The sequence below is a fragment of the Elephas maximus genome, chromosome 8 (assembly GCF_024166365.1).
Source record: "Elephas maximus indicus isolate mEleMax1 chromosome 8, mEleMax1 primary haplotype, whole genome shotgun sequence".
Classification (NCBI taxonomy): Eukaryota; Metazoa; Chordata; class Mammalia; order Proboscidea; family Elephantidae; genus Elephas; species Elephas maximus.
Window position 1 is genome coordinate 627,628 of NC_064826.1, and position 17,354 is coordinate 644,981.

A 17,354-nucleotide genomic window follows, 5' to 3' on the forward strand; every position below is an offset into this window, starting at 1 on the left:
AAAAGCAAAGAAGTCACCTTGAAGACTAAGGTGCATGGGGAGAAGCCAACATGGCACTATAGACAGGAGCACCATGCTGTCCCTCTACAGCAAAAACCCAAAAAACTAAGTAAAACAAATACAGATGTCAGTCCTGGAACCCTAAGTGTCAAATGAAAGGGTAAAGAACTCAACCAGGCACCAACTGGAATAAGAAACTGACAGAGAACAGAAAATGAGAGCATCGAAGTGAAGGTCTTCTACTAGCTAACACGGCACAGACTTGCCATCTTGGAGCCCTCAGCCACCAAGAACGGTGGACAGGGAGTATGGGAAGGCAACTAATTTCACGGAGTTTTCCCAGCAGGAGACAGAGTACCCAGTAACCACGGATACATGGTTTCCCATCCTCCACCCTTCTTCCCTTTGCATGGCCTCCTCTGCTTTCTGGCAGGCCGAGATCACTCTGCCAGGGAGATGCCGGTTCCTTGCCGCTTGGATTTTCCTTGACCCCACCGTCTGGCTCCTTTCATGCTATTTTTTCATCGTTGTTGTTTTGGTTTCTTTTCTTTTTTCTTTCTCTCTCACCCCCTTCCTTTCCTTTCTCCCGCCCAGCTGACTCCATGCGCCATCATCGCTCCTTCTTGACAGGCTGTGCTGTGCCACTCAGCTGGGGAGCCATTTCCCCAGTCCACACAGCCACACCAGTGGGTTTCTTCAGGGCTTCCCCCCCCCCTTCGGTTTCTTGTCTCTCTCTACCTTCCTTCCTTTCCTGTCTCCTGTCTACCATCTGGCTGCATATGCTGTCACCACCACTTTTTGATGGGCTGTGCAGAACCGCTCAGCTGAAGAGCCACACATGGCTTCCCCAATCCACGCTGCCAGGCCGATGGGCTCCCTCAGGGCATTTATTATTTTTTTTCTCAGTTTCTTGTCTCTACCTTCCTTCCGTTCCTTTCTACTGACCACACTCAACTGGGGAACCACTCCCCCAGCCTGCGACACCATGCTAGTGGGATCCCTGATGCTTTTTTTTTTTTCTCATTTTATTTTGCTCTGTTTTATTTTGTTTTTCTTTTTGCAGCTTGGAAGCTCCCTCTAGCTGGGCTACACTGCAGAGCTCAGGAGCCACTCCCCCAATCTGTGCAGCGGCGTAGGTGTGATCCCAGGGACAGTTCTTTTTTTTTTCTATTCTCTCTCTTTTTCCCTTTCTGTCTGTCTTCATTTCTCAGTTCCCATCTTTCTACACTTCACTTCTTTTCCTGAATACCTGGTGCCATGTGACATTTATACTCCCGCTCAGTCTTAGCAGCCCCACCAGTGGGACTCCAGGGAGCTTTTGTTTTCCAAATTTTTATCTATTTTTTTCTTTCTTTTTCCCTTTTTCTTTTCTCCATTTCTCTATCATCACTCCAACGGCAAGCTCCCTTAGTACTTTTTTTTTCTCTTTCTTTGCTTGTTTGTTTTTGGCTCCTGTTCTTCTCCCCTCTCTCTCCTTATTCCCACACCCTTATTAGCTCCACACATCACAACCTCCCCCCCTTTCCTGCCTATCTGCACCATGCACTGAACATCACACCCCCAAGAAGCACAGACACGGCCTACTGGAATCTGACCAGCACTGATTCCTGGCCCACCCCGTTGGCCCTAGTACAAGCCACAAACAACCCATCCCAGCCCCTCCCCTTCAGTTGGACCTGCCCTGCTGCACTATAGCCGAATGACTGGTCCTGCCCTTTGGACAAGGAGGTGAAAAGTATCGTGACTACAGATGATTAAACAACAAAGAATGCACAGCCTGCCTGCTCGGACATAACCAAATAAAACACAAAAATGGGACAAAACAAACAAATCTCCATTTAAGAAATGAAGAAAATAACTCTGGATGTCCTGAAGACAGCAGACAATATCAAAACACACACAAAAAGGACAGGATGGGTCCAGTAGGCATCCAAAATAAAACACCAGATGACTTTCCTATAGAAGAAAAGGCACTAGAACTACCTGACAGGGAATTCAAATCCTAATATTCAGGGAAATCCAAGAGTTGAACCAAAAAGCAGGCAAAAATAAGGAAAAAATAGATAAATTTTCAGAAAAGGCAGGTAAATTCATGGAAAATACAGACAAAAAAAATTGAACAATTCAGGAACGTAATATGGGAAGAAAATGCCAAAATAAATTCACAGCTAGAAATACAAAAACAACAATTAGAAATCCAAAAGGTAAACAAGATTTCAGAAATAGTGTCATAGAAGGCCTGAGGAGCAGGTTTGAAATGATGGAAGACAGAATCAGTGAAATTGAAGACAAACACTTGGGTACAACTTTGAGGAAAAATCAGAAAAAAGAACAAAGAAAAATGAAGAAACCCTGAGAATTATGTGGGGTACAATCAAAAGCAAAAATTTGCAAGTGATTGGGGTTCCAAAACAGGGAGAAAAAACAGAGATGATCAATGAAGAATTGCTGACAGAAAACTTCCCTATAATCATGAATGATGAAAAGCTGACCATCCAAGAAGCTCAACGAACCCCATATAGGATAGACACCAAAAGAAAAACACCAAGGCATATCATAATCACACTAGCTAAAACCAAAGACAAAAAAAAAAAAAACCCCTGCAAGCAGCTTGAGAAAAAAAGTCACATACAGAGGAGAAACAATAAGTTTTCTGATTATTCAGTAGAAACCATGCAGGCAAGAAGGCAATGGGATGATATATATGAAACCTTGAAAGAAAAAAATTGCCAACCAAGAATAATATATCCTGCAAAACTTTTGTTCAAATATGATGGTGAAACTAAGACATTTCCAGATAAACATAAATTAAGGAAATATGTAAAAACCAAACCAAACTTACAAGAATTATTAAAGGGAGTCCTTTGGTCTGAGAACAAACAACATCAGACCACAGCCTGAATCTAGGATGCAAGATTGTACCAGCCAGATACCAACCTAGGAAATGAACTCTCAAGGACTATCCAAAACCAAAACGATTGTGATGGGAAACCAGAGAGGTTAATCTGTAAATGACAACAACATCAGATCAATAAAAGAGGGAATAAACGGTGTAGATATAGAACTCTCTAATGGAGAGGAAGGCAAGGCAATACCAAGTAATAATAGACTGGTTCAAACCTAGAAAGATAAGGGTAAATTTCAAGGTAACCACAAAGAAAGTCTTCAGCGTGACATCTTTGCTCTTCAACACTTTGAAGAGGTCCTTTGCAGCAGATTTACCCAATGCAATGTGTCTTTTGATTTCTTGACTGCTGCTTCCATGGCTGTTGATTGTGGATCCAAGTAAAATGAAACCCTTGACAACTTCAATCTTTTTTCCGTTTATCATGATGTTGCTCAGAATACTCCTTAGAGGCAAGGATGGCGAGACTGCATCTTTGGACATGCTGCCAGGAGGGATCAGTCCCTGGAGAAGGACATCATGCTTGGCAGAGTACACAGTCAGTGGAAAAGGAAGACCCTCAACGAGGTGGATTGACACAGTGGCTGCAACAATGAGCTCAAGCATAACAACAATTGTAAGGATGGCTCAGGACTGGGCAGTGTTTCATTCTGTTGTGCATAGGGTTGTGATAAGTCGGAACCAACTCAACAGCACCTAACAACAACTACAACAACAAAGAAAGTTAACAAACCTACTCATCAAAATAAAGAAGAAAAACATAAAGTCTCAATAAAAACAAAATAAAAAGGAAACCCACAAACAAAAGGAATTCAGCACAGGACATTATGCTGAGTGAAATAAGTCAATCACAAAAAGACAAATATTGTATGAGACCACTACTCTAAAAACTCATGAAAAGGCTTACATACAAAAATAGACAATATTTGATGGTTATGAGGGAGGGGAAGGATGGGGGTGGAAAAACACATAATAGACAAAAGGTAAGCAGTAACTTTGGTGAAGGGTAAGACAGTACACAACACTGGGGAAGCCAGCACAACCTGTACAAGGCAAGACCATGGTAGCTCCATAGACACATCCAAACTCCCTGAGGGACGGAATTGCTGGGCTGAGGGCTGTGGGCCCAAGGTCATCTAGTTCAACTGGCATGACAGAGTTTATAAAGAAAATGGTCTACATTCTACTTTGTTGAGCAGCGTCTGGGGTCTTAAAAGCCTGTGAGCAGCCATCTGGGATACTCCACTGGTCTCACCCCTTCAGGAGCAAGGAAGAATGACAAAAACTAAAGACACAAGGGAAAGACTAGCCCAAAGGTCTAATGAACCACGTTTACCACGGCCTCCACCAGACTGAGTCCACTACAACTAGAGAGTGCTTGGCTACCACCACTGACTGATCTGACAGGGATCACAATAGAGGGTCCCAGACAGAGCTGGAGAAACATGTAGAACAAAATTTTAACTCAAAAAGAAAGACCAGACTTGCTGGCCTGACAGAGACTGGAGAAACTCTGAAAGTATGGCCCCTGAACGAACCTTTCAAATCAGTAATGAGGCCACTGCTAAGGTTCACCCTTTAGCCAAAGATTGAACAGGCCCGTGCAACAAAACAAGACTAAAGGGGTGCACCAGCCCTGGGGCAGGGACTGGAAGGCAGGAGGGAACAGGAAAGCTGGTAATAGGGAACCCAGGGTTGAGAAGAGAGAGTGTTGACATGTCGTGGGGTTGTTAACAAATGTCATACAACAGTGTATGTACTAATTGTTTGATGAAAAACTAGTTTGTTCTGTAAACCTTCTTCTAAAGTTCAATTTAAAAAAAGAGAAAAAAAAGTCAAAATAAACTAGAAATCATACAAAAACAGCAATTAGAAATCCAAAAGATAAACGACAGGATTTCAGAAATGGACAGTGCAATAGAAGGTTTTCGGAGCAAATTTGAAACAATGGAAGACAGGATCAGTGAAATTGAAGACAAATTCTTGAATCCCACTTTGAGGAAAAATCAGAGAAAAGAATGAAGAAATATCAAGAAAGCCTGAGAATGATGTGGGATAAAATCAAAAGCAAAAATTTGCACCTGATCGGCATTCCAGAACAGGGTGAAAATGAAAAACACAGAGAGGATCACTGAAGATTTGCTGACAGAAAACTTCCCTAATATCATGAAAGATGAAAAGCTGACCATCCAAAAAGCTCAACAAACTCCATATAGGATAGACCTCAAAAGAAAATCGCCAAGACATATCATAATCATATGAAAAATGAAGACAAAGAATCCTGAGAGCAGCTTGAGAAAAATGAAAAGTCACACACAGAAAGGAAACAATACTAAGCTCTGATTACTCAACAGAAATCATGCAGGCAAGAAGGCAATGGGATGACATATATAAAACCTTGAAAGAAAAAACTGTCAGCCAAGAACAATATATCCTGCAAAACTCTTGCTCAAATATGATGATGAAATTAGGACATTTCCAGATAAACATAAATTAAGGGAATATGTAAAAACCAAACCAACCTTATAGGAATTATTAAAGGGAGTCCTTCAGTTAGAGAACAAACATCAGACAACAGCTTGAACCTAGGACGCAAGATTGCATCTGCCATATACCAACCGAGGTAATGAACTCCCAAGGATAAAAATTTAAAAAAACTAAAATATTTACAACAGGGAACCAGAGAGGTCAATCTGTAAATGACAACAACACCAGAACAATAAAAGAGGGAATAAACGGTGTAGGTATAGAACTTTCAAATGGAGAGGAAGTCAAGGTAATATCAAGTAATAAAAGACTGATTCAAACTTAGAATGATAGGGGTAAGTTTCAAGGTAACCACAAAGAAAGTTAACAAACCTCATCAAAATAAAGAAAAACATAAAGTCTCAGTAAAAACAAAATCTACAAAAATGAAAGAAATGAAAAAAATTCACAAACGAAAGGAATTCAAAGCAAGAGAGTCAGAGGAACAAAAAAGCATCAGCACCAAAGAAAAGCACTACAAAATGACAGCAATAAACTCACACCTATCAATAATCACGCTAAATGTAAATGGCTTAAATGTACCCATAAAGAGACAGAGAGTGACAGAATAGATTAAAAAAAAAAAACAAAAAACAACAGAACCCATCAATATGCTGTCTACAAGAGACACACCTTAGAAACAAAGACATAAATATATTAAAAATCAAAGGGTGGAAAAAATATATACAAAGCAAACAGCAACCAAAAAAGAGCAGGAGTGGCAATATTAATCTCAGATAAAATTGATTTTAAAACAAAATCCACCATAAAAGACAAAGAAGTACATTATATAATGATTAAAGGGACAATCCACCATAAGGATGTAATCTTAATATCTATGCACCCAATGACAGGGTTCCAAAATACATAAACTCTAACAGCACTGAAAAGAGAAATTGACAGTTCCACGATAATAGTAAGAGACTTCAACACGACACTCTCCATAAAGCACAGAACATCTAGAGATAAACTCAACAAAGATACAGAAAATTTAAAGGTCACCATCAACTAACCTGACCTCATAGACATACACAGAACACTCCACCCAACAGTAGCAAACTACACATTCGTTTCCAAAGCATGTGGAATGTTTTCCAGAATAGACCATACCTTAGGCCACAAAGCAACCCTCAACAAAATCCAAAACACCGAGATAATACAAAGTATATTCTACTGGTGAGGAGTGGGCTTCTTGGCTCAAGTAAACACACAAGACTATGTGGGCAGTTCCTGTCTGGAGGCACAATGAGAAGGCATAGGGGGACAGGAGCTGGTTGAATGGACACAGGGAATACAGGGTGGAGGAGTGTGCTGTTTCATTAGGGGGACAGCAGCTAGGAGTACACACCAAAAGACCAACCAAACCCACTGCCATCGAGTCAATTCCGACTCATAGCGACCCTATAGGACAGAGTAGAACTGCCCCATAAGAATTTCCAAGGAGCGCCTGGTGGATTTGAACTGCCGACCTCTTGGTTAGCAGCCGTAGCACTTAACCACTATGCCACCAGGGTTTTCTAGGAGTATCTAGCAAGTTGTATATAAGTTGTTTATGAGAGTGACTTGATTTGTAAACATTTGCTTAAAGCACGATAAATTTAAAAAACAAAGTACCTTTGTTACCAACCGACAATCTGATGCAAAGGGTCCTTGTCTTTTCCCAAGTAAGAATACACGCAAGAGACAAACTTTATCTTCAGCAAGCTTTATTTTGCTTGAGTCAAGCAAAAGGAGTCAGTGGGGGACTAAGCCTCTCCAAAAGACTGACTCAAAAAGGGAACCAAGGCTAGGACTTATATGGGTTTGGTGGAGACAAGACAGTAATGAATATTTAGTGGGCTTCTTTCAAGGGGTAGGCACTTCTCAGAATGCCGGTGCATGTTAATTAGGTTGCAAGCTTATCTGGAATCCAAGATGGAACTCACTGATATTCAAGATGGAATCTTCTCGGCAGCCCTTGGCATCACTTATTATGGGATCTATCCTGAAGTACAATGCTGTCAGTGACAGGATAATATCCATACATCTACAAGGAAGACCGGTTAATAAGATTATTATTCAAATTTACACACCAACCACTAGGGCCAAAGGGTGAAGAAATAGAAGATTTTTATCAGCTGCTACAGTCTGAAATTGATCGAACATGCAGTCAACGTGCATTGATAATTACTGGCGATTGGAATGAGAAAGTTGGAAACAAAGAAGGATCAGTAGTTGGAAAATATGGCCGTGGGGATAGAAACAATGCCGGAGATCGAATGATAGAATTTTGCAAGACTAACGACTTCTTCATTGCAAATACCTTCTTTCACCAACATAAACGGCGACCATATTTTTTATACACATGGACCTCGCCAGATGGAACACACAGAAATCAAACTGACTACATCTGTGGAAAGAGACGATGGAAAAGCTCAATATCATCAGTCAGAACAAGGCCAGGGGCCGACTGTGGAACAGACCATCAATTGCTCATATGGAAATTCAAGCTGAAGCTGAAGAAAAATCAGAGCAAGTCCACAAGAGCGAAACTATGACCTTGAGTATATCCCACCTGAATTTAGAGACCACCTCAAGAATAGATTTGATGCATTTAACACTAGTGACCGAAGACCAGACAAGTTGTGGAATGACATCAAGGGCATCATCCATGAAGAAAGCAAGAGGTCACTGAAAAGACAGGAAAGAAAGAAAAGACCAAGATGGATGTCAGAGGAAACTCTGAAACTTGCTCTTGAGCGTCAAGCAGCTAAAGCAAAAGGCAGAATTGATGAAGTAAAAGAACCAAACAGAAGATTTCAAAGGGCCTCTCGAGAAGACAAAGTAAAGTATTATAATGACATGTGCAAAGAGCTGGAGGTGGAAAACCAAAAGGGAAGAACACGCTCAGCGTTTCTCAAGCTGAAAGAACTGAAGAAAAAATTCAAGCCTTGAGTCGCAATAGTGAAGGGTTCCACGGGGAAAATATTAAACGACGCAGGAAGCATCAAAAGAAGATGGAAGGAATACACAGAGTCATTATACCAAAAAGAATTAGTCGATATTCAACCATTTCAAGAGGTGGCATATGATCAGGAACCGATGGTACTGAAGGAAGAAGTCCAAGTTGCTCCGAAGGCATTGGTGAAAAACAAGACTCCAGGAATTGATGGCATATCAATTGAGATGTTTCAACAAACAGATGCAGCGCTGGAGGTGCCCACTCGTCTGTGCCAAGAAATACGGAAGACAGCTTCCTGGCCAACTGACTGGGAGAGATCCGTATTTATGCCTATTCCCGAGAAAGGTGATCCATCCGAATGTGGAAATTGTAGAACAATATCATTAATATCACACGGAAGCAAAATTTTGCTGAAGAGCATTCAAAAGCGGCTGCAGCAGTATATCGACAGGGAACTGCCAGAAATTCAGGCTGGTTTCAGAAGAGGATGTGGAACCAGGATATCATTGCTGATGTCAGATGGATCCTGGCTGAAAGCAGAGAATACCAGAAGGATGTTTACCTGTGTTTTATTGACTATGCAAAGGCATTCGACTGTGTGGATCATAACAAACTATGGATAACACTGCGAAGAATGGGAATTCCGGAACACTTAGTTGTGCTCATGAGGAACCCTTACATAGATCAAGAGGCAGTTGTTTGGACAGAACAAGGGGATACCGACAGGTTTAAAGTCAGGAAAGGTGTGCATCAGGGTTGTATTCTTTCACCATACCTGTTTAATCTGTATGCTGAACAAATAATCCGAGAAGCTGGACTATATGAGGAAGAATTGGGGCATCAGGATTGGATGAAGACTCATTAACAACCTGTCTTGTGCAGATAACACGACCTTGCTTGCTAAAAGTGAAGAGGACTTGAAGCACTTACTAATGAAGATCAAAGACCACAGCCTTCAGTATGGATTACACCTCAACATAAAGAAAACAAAAATCCTCAAGACTGGACCAATGAGCAACATCATGATAAATGGAGAAAAGATTGAAGTTGTCAAGCATTTCATTTTACTTGGATCCACAATCGAGAGCCATGGAAGCAGCAGTCAAGAAATCAAAAGACGCATTGCATTGGGCAAATCTGCTGCAAAGGACCTCTTCAAAGTGTTGAAGAGCAAAGATGTCACCCTGAAGACTAAGGTGCGCCTGACCCAAGCCATGGTATTTTCAATGGCATCATATGCGTGTGAAAGCTGGACAATGAATAAGGAAGACCGAAGAGTTGATGCCTTTGAATTCTGGTGTTGGTGAGGAATATTGAATATACCATGGACTGCCAAAAGAACGAACAAATCTGTCTTGGAAGAAGTGTGGCCAGAATGCTCCTTAGAGGCAAGGATGGCGAGACTGCGTCTTACATACTTTGGACATGTTTTCAGGAGGGATCAGTCCCTGGAGAAGGACATCATGCTTGGCAGAGTACAGGGTCAGCGGAAAAGAGGAAGACCCTCAACAAGGTGGACTGACACAGTGGCTGCAACAATGAGCTCAAGCATAACAACGATTGTAAGGGTGGCGCAGGACCCGGCAGTGTTTCGTTCTGTTGTGCATTGGGTCGCTATGAGTCGGAACCAACTCGACGGCACCTAACAACAACAAGAAGCACAAGTGCACTGACCTTTGGCACTACAGTGCCATCTTCAGTGGGCTAAGGAAGGTTAAACAGTGGTCACACTTTGTTCTTCTGCACATGTGGAAGCCTGTAAAGGGAGAAGGGACTAGAAAAACACTAAGAAGGAGATAGCAATTCTCGGGTTGTTTCAACCTTATCTCTTGTTCACAGGGTGTGGTTACTGTCTACCCAACTTCTAGATGGTAATCTTTTAACAGCTCTTTTGTTCCGCCAGCACAGTTAACCCTATCTGTTCCATCTTCTCTGACCACAACACAGTAAAAGTAGGAATTAATAATAAAAAGAGCAAGGGAAAAAGTCAAATAAATGGAAACTGAATAGCACCCTGCTAAAAACAACTGGATAATAGAAGAAATCAAAGATGGAAGCAAAAAATTCCTAGAATCAAAAGATAATGAAAAAACGTCATGCCAAAACTTTTGGGATACAGCAAAGGCAGTGCTCAGAGGTCAATTTGAAGCAATAGATGCACACATCAAAAACACAATCAAAACATTAACTATACAGTTAGAACAAATAGAAAGAGAACAGCAAAAGGAGCCTACAGCCACCAGAATAAAGAAAATAATAAATACCAGTGCAGAAATAAATGAAATATAGAATAGAACAACGACGAAAGAATCAACAAAACCAAAAGTGGGTTCTTTGAAAGGATCAACAAAATTGACAAAATACTGGCCAAACTAACCAAAGAAAAACAGGAGAGGACACAATACACCTAAGAAATGAAATGGGGGACATTAAAACAGACCCAACTGAAATAAAAAGGATCATAACAGAGTACTAAGAAAAGCTATACTACAACAAATTTGAAAACCTAGAGGAAATGGACAGATTTCTGGGAACACACTACCTACTCAAACGAACACAAGCCTAAGGTGTGCCTGACCCAAGCCACGGTGTTTCCAGTTGCTTCACGTGCATCTGAAAGCAGGACAATGAATGAGGAAGATGGAAGAAGAACTGACGCCCTTGAATCATGGTGCTGACGAAGAATACTGAATACACCGTGGACTGCCAAAAGAGCGAATAAATATGTCTTGGAAGCGGTACAGCTAGAATGCTCCTTAGAAGCAAGGATAGCGAGACTGTCTCACAAACTTTGGACATGTATGTTATTAGAAGGGATCAGTCCCTGAAGAAGGACCTCGTGCTTGGTAAAGGAGAAGGTCAGAGAGAGGGAAGAAGACCCTCAACGAGATGAATTGACACAGCGGGTGCAACTATGGGCTCAAGCGTAACAACCATCGTGAGGACGGCGCAGGACTGGGCAGTATTTCGTTCTGTTGTGCACAAGGTCACTATGAGTTGGAACCGCCTTGACAGCACCTAACAACAACAGTGGAAGAAGGCAGTTGTAGATACCAGTTACAACCATGTGACCAGTTGCAGAAATGAGAATTGTCATTGTATGGGTATTTCTTCCTTATTTTATTAGTATGAATTATGTTTGTGTGTGTGTGTGTACCTCTTATCTCCTTTTGGTTCTGTTTCTCTGGAGATCCCTGATTGATACACCACAAAATCTATGTTATATTGTTGTTGTCTTGTGTTGTCAGTTCTGACTCACGGCAACCCCATGAGTCACAGAGTAGAACTGCTCCATAGGGTTTTCTTGGCTGTAATCTTTACGGAAGCAGATCATCGGGCCTTTTCTTCTGCGGTACCACCGTATGGGTTTGAACCGCCAATCTTTCAGTTACTAGCTGAGTGCAAACCATCTGCGCCATTCATGGACTCTTATATTTACTTAGTGCTTACAATCGGAGCAGCTCTTAGGCCCTGAGGATATGATACTGAACAAGATTTGATCTTTCCACTTGGTTTTATCACCATTCCACTACAGGCAGACAACTCCTTCCTTACCAACTCCCATTGTCCAGCTCCCAGCCCCCCTCCCTCACTGCAAGTCTCACACAGCTTTCTTCTCACCCCCTTCAGTTTCAGGATGACTTCCCCACTTTATTCAGCTCAAGTCCCACCTTGTCTTGAAAATTTTCACTGGTGACCCATCCTAGGAAGTCTCTCAGGATGGAGCTATCTTAATTTCCTAGTGCTGCTGTAACACAAATACCACAAGTAGGTGGCTTTCAAGAACAGAAATTTATTTTCTCATAGTTCTGGAAGCTAAAAGTCCAAATCTGGGTCTTTGCTGTGTTGATTCTTTCTGTGAGCCTCTCTCCTAATTTCTGGTGTCTGCTGGCAATCCTTGATGTTCCTCTGCTTGGAGATGATCCTCACATGTCATCTGTCTTCCCCTGTGTGTGTGTGTGTGTGTCTGTGTTTATTCTGGTGTTTTTATAACTCAAAAGGGATTAAGTTAAGAATCTATCACACACTGCATGACCTCAATTGATTGATTCTATTACACTAGATTACATTATGGAAAGTAATTACATTATAGTACGGAAGGGTTGCTATGAGTCAGAATCGACTTGAAAGCACCTACAACAACATAGTACGGGAAGAAGCCCTGGTGGTAGAGTGGTTAAGTGCTCAGCTGCTAATTGATAGGTTGGTGGTTCAAACCCACCAGCTGCTATGCTCCATGGGAGAAAGATATGGCGGTCTGCTTCTGTAAAGATTACAGCCTTGGAAACCCTATAGGGCTGTTCTACTTTGTCCTGTAGAGTTGGAATCAACTCACCGGCAACGGGTTTACAGTATGGAAGGTAATCTGCTCTACCCCAGGCCAGCTGATCTAGTCACATGTAACTACTCTATACCATCAACTAGACTAGTGTTTGGCCAAATACCTGGGAACCAAAGCCTAGCCAAGTTGACACATAAAATTAACCACCACAGGGGCTTTGAGCTGTGAAACTTCTTTGGGTTTGCATCTTGCCTCTCTAACCCCACCTAAGCTTCAGGAGAATGAGGACCACATCGTTTTTCTTCACTTAATGCTAACTGAATAACTTACAGCCAGTGAAATGCAAATGGTGGGATTTCAGGTGCCAGTGACAGGTTATTTGAAGCCAAGGACCTTTCTGGTCCCTCAGATCACATTCTAAAGGAAGCTCTCAGCTCTAAAGATGTGAAGGGTCCTGGCAGGGGGGTGACTAGGGAAGGGAAGAGAATCTAGCACCAAACAAGGGGTCAGTGAGTCACTTTTCGTACATTTTCTCATTTAGTCTTCAAAAGAGCCCCTTATGATGGGGGTTATTATCTCCATTTTATGGATAAGGGAACAGAAGTTCAGAAAGATTCAGTAAATTAAAGGAGATAATCCACCTAGAACTAAGCAGATGTTGCTGCTATTACTCTTATGCAAAACCCCAGAGCCTGTTTATATTGGCTGAAATGTACCCCAGAGCTGAGCCAATATTTGCACATTGTTTTCTCTGATTCCCCACATGCCTTAAGAATTCCACTGCCCTGTTCTCTGTTCTGAAGGCTGGGCGCACCTCAAATGGAGGCTCTTGAGTCTTCCTGCCGCCAAGGAGACTGGAACCAGAGGGACTGGTCCGGAAAGGCAGCCTGCGGGATCAAGACTGCACAAAAGCAGAACTTTGCAGCTGGTCAGGCTGTTAGACACCCACGTCCACCCCTGAAAAGAAACCGTTTCAGTCTGGCTGCAGCGTGGGAGGCAGGGAGAGGGGCCTGCCGAAAGGGGCTTCGCAAGTTTTCATCTAGCTTGAGGGTCCGAATCTCCGGGAGGAGTTTCCTGAAATGAGCATCTCAGGGCCTTCTACCCGGAGGGGCCAATAACAGGGCAGCCCCACCAGGAGGCAGGGGCGCGACCAGGAGGCTTCGGAGAGCAGAGCTGCGAACAAGAAGCGCTGGCCAAGACCGCGAAATCCTTTGGCTCCTTGGCCTGGGGCGGTCCAATCGGGCGGCTGGACTGGGGAGGGGGGTGCGATGGGGAGAGAGGAGGCTGAAGGGTGGGACTGGGGGCGGGGAGGGCAGGCTGGTGGCGGACTTCGTGCCAGGAGGCCGACCCCACGGGGGGAGGAGCCCGCGGCGAGGCCGAGGCCTTCACCTCGGGCAGTCGGGCAGTCAGGACGGCGGGAGCGCACCGACAGACGGGCGGACAGATGGTGAGAACGCGGGGGCAGCGCTAGGGGCGAAACTGACAAACTCTCTGGGAGCCCCTTGCTTTTCACAGGAGCTTCAGTTCCAACATCTGTGGCTTTCTGGTCCTATGACCACGGATACAGGCTTTCAGGGAGGGTCGACCTCTCGGGCAGCCCCAACTCATGGGCTATGGGGAGTAGGGGACGAGGGGGTGGTCCGGATAAGGGCTGGGAGAGGGCAGCGAGAAGGAAAAAAGCAAAAGGGAGGGGGGAGGCATCTGCCTGCCGTAGGGAAGCCTGGGGCTTGGCCGAGGTGAAACCCCACCCCTGGGGACAGAAGTAGGGCTGGCCAAGGCGGGACCCCACTCCTGGGAACAGGGGTAGGGCTGGGCCAAGGCGGGACCCCACTCCTGGGAACAGGGGTAGGGCTGTGCCGAGGCGGGACCCCGCTCCTGGGAACAGGGGTAGGGCTGGGCCGAGGCGGGACCCCGCTCCTGGGAACAGGGGTAGGGCTGGGCCGAGGCGGGACCCCGCTCCTGGGAACAGGGGTAGGGCTGGGCCGAGGTGGGGCCCCGCTCCCGGGAACAGGGGTAGGGCTGGCGAACGCGGACTGCCCCAGCGCCAGGAGAGTTAAGTGTCCTCACAGCCCACCCCTCCACCGCCCTCCTCCCACGTGTTTACGTCCTCCCCAAAATATTCGATCTCGGGCCAGCCTCCCCGCCTAACCCCGCCCCTCCCCTCCCCTCTTTCTGCCGGGAAGCCTCCGTTGCAGCTGCGCCTGGACCTCATGGGGGTGGGGGATTGGAACTGTCCGGGAAACTAGCCCGGGGCCGAGGCCCATGTGGGGCCGAGAGGCTGGCCAGCAGCGAAGGAGAAAGGCCCAGGGACCCAATGGGGAGAGTGGGCCAAAAGAGGGGATCGGCGCCACTTCCCAGTCCACAGGAAGCGGGGTTTGGAGTGACGCATCCCACTACCCAGGAGAGGGCCACGCGGGTCTAAGGTTGGACCCAGAGGGACCCGGGAGACCCCGCTGGCAATTCTGGGGAAAGGGCCATCCCTCAGTTGCTCCACTTCTGCCTGGCTCTGCGAGGCGGGGCCCCAGGGCAGGGCCAGGGGCTACGTGGCCTCGGAGGGCTGAGGACCCACCCCCTTTGCAGTGCCCAGTGATGAAGCGGCTGCTGATCACGCTAGCCCTGTGTTTGGGAGCGTTGGACCCGGGCCGGGCCGAGCTCTCCGCCTCACAGCGTCAGGGCCTGCAGGTGGCCCTGGCCGAGTTCCACCAGCATCCTCCCGTACACTGGGCCTTCAGGGAAACCAGCGTGGACAGGGCGACCGATAAGGTAGCAGGACAGCCTGGGAAAAGGGGAAGAAGTGTGGGGTTAGGGCCTCACCTCTGGAGACCAGAACATCCTTGGGAGGTGGCGCAAAGCTGGGCAAAGTGCTTGGGGCTGAAGCAGATGTGGTTTCATGGGGGCGGTGAGGGTGGCCATGTACAGGTGTTGCTTTGGCCACCCAGCTGGCTGCTTGCTGGCCTTCCTGTCTGTCCACAGCCATTGCCAGCAGGGATCTTTGTGAGGCTGGAATTTAAGCTGCAGCAGACAAACTGTCGGAAGGAGGACTGGAAGAAGCCCGAGTGCAAAATCAAACCCAACGGGGTGAGGGATGGTGTCAGTGCACGTCTGTGTGCCTGTGTCTGTGTGTGTGCACATCGTAAGTGCAAGGGCGTGTGCATCTGAGTGTATGTGTGCACCCCTGTGTGTGTGGGCATGTGTGAGACAGGACACGTGCTCGAGTCTGTCAGTGTAACTGAGGTTACTCACTGTGGAGGGGACCACAGAAGCTGCACCAGCTCAGACTGGACCAGGGCTGCGGGTGGGCTGGGGCCTGGATAGGCAGGAGTGGGGAGGGTTGGGCTGCCTCAAGGACACATCTTTGCCAGAGCTGGGGCCCACCTTCCATCTAGCCAACTACTGGAAGAAGCCCATGGTATGGGTTGGTCTGGACTCTGGTGTTTTCTGTGATGTCCAAGTGGAGACACAGCCCAGTTGCTATGGGGACACCCTGGACTGGGACTGCTGCGGCCGGGTTCTAGCTCAGGCCTGGGCTCCTGTGCCAGCAGGCCCTTCTAAGGTCTCAGTTTGCTCATCTGCTACAGGAGGGGGCTGGATTTAGCCTGAACCCTTTCATTCAAGTCAGTTCTTACAAGAAAATGCAAATAAAGCTAACACATGAGAGCTGATGTGGTGAAGTTGTGGGGAGAGCCCACCCAGGAGGGTTTTGGCCCTTACACATGCATGCACATCCACACGTGAACACGTACACTCACCCATTCCCGTATTCTAAAACCCTGAAGTTGCACTATGAAAACGCAGGGTCATTTGACTTCTGAAATCTCCCAGTCCTGGGGGGTCTCACCCAAAACCGGCTGGCAGGACCATCACACCCTTAGGGCCTGCGGGGTAGGGGCTGCACCTCTGGTGTTTGCAGCCACCCCTGCAGAGGCAGTCTTCTTCAGTCTCCATCTGGGGTGGCCAGGCCCTCCCACCCTTTATCCCCTCATCTCTCCCACACTTCCCTCCCCAGCGGAAGCGAACATGCCTGGCCTGCATCAAACTGGGCTCTGAGGACAGAGTTCTGGGCCGGTTGGTCCACTGCCCCATCCAGACACAGGCTCCTCAGGTAAGAGCCTGCTGGGCTGGGGGTCCAGCTAGGGGGTCCGAAAACTGGCTGCAGCTGGGCCTCTGGGAGGGGTCCAGAAGCCTGGAGGAGAGGCCGGCCCAGATATCCCCTAGGAGTGTGGTGAGGGCTGCAGAGGTGGCTGGAACCCTCTCCGCACCTGACAGTCCACTCACGCCACAGGAGCCTGAGGGACACCGGGAGGCCCAGTGCTCCCGGGTGGAGCGGGCCGGTGAGGACCCCCACGGCTACTACTTCCCAGGACAGTTCGCCTTCTTCAAGGCCCTACCCCCTGACTGAGCCCTGGATCGGTAGGAGGCGGGGGACAAAGTCAGGAAGGGACAGCAGCAGGGCCTGGGGTTTGGGATGGAAGAGGCTGGGGGAGGCAGGGAGGGGGGATGAGAGCAAGCTGAGGCTGGGGTCAGGACAGCCTCCTCACACCCAGATCTGTCTCTTATCCTCTAGAATTCAGCCCCACTCCCTGGATAACTGCAGGAGGTCATCAGCACCACCTCTAACCCTGCTCCAGACAATAAAGCTGGCCTCCTTGAGCTGTGCCCCTACACTCCTTGCCCTCTCTCCCTGTCCTGCAGCTCCCGGG

The 17,354-nt window shown here is 46.4% G+C and overlaps 1 protein-coding gene across 2 annotated transcripts; it reads left to right on the top strand.

Annotated features, from left to right (window-relative positions):
• The first annotated feature begins 13,999 nt into the window (after positions 1 to 13,999).
• RARRES2 (retinoic acid receptor responder 2) lies at positions 14,000 to 17,320 on the top strand. 2 transcript variants are annotated; one of them, XM_049894430.1, is made up of 6 exons: positions 14,002 to 14,101; positions 15,235 to 15,417; positions 15,628 to 15,732; positions 16,661 to 16,756; positions 16,937 to 17,064; positions 17,219 to 17,320. In XM_049894430.1, exons 1-5 carry the CDS (start codon positions 14,099 to 14,101, stop codon positions 17,051 to 17,053), a joined length of 504 nt encoding a protein of 167 aa, XP_049750387.1. In that variant the 5' UTR covers positions 14,002 to 14,098; the 3' UTR covers positions 17,054 to 17,064; positions 17,219 to 17,320. The 2 variants fall into 2 exon arrangements, with proteins under 2 accessions (XP_049750388.1, XP_049750387.1); XM_049894431.1 differs by lacking the exon at positions 16,937 to 17,064 and having other exon boundaries at positions 14,000 to 14,101; positions 17,219 to 17,304.
• Positions 17,321 to 17,354: the final 34 nt, after the last annotated feature.

Bases quoted from the DNA above. Each gene is read 5' to 3' on its own strand.
- RARRES2 (XM_049894430.1), top strand. The intron at 15,733-16,660 runs GTGAGGGATGGT...TTCCCTCCCCAG, and splicing joins GCAAAATCAAACCCAACGGG to CGGAAGCGAACATGCCTGGC. The intron at 16,757-16,936 runs GTAAGAGCCTGC...CTCACGCCACAG, and splicing joins TCCAGACACAGGCTCCTCAG to GAGCCTGAGGGACACCGGGA.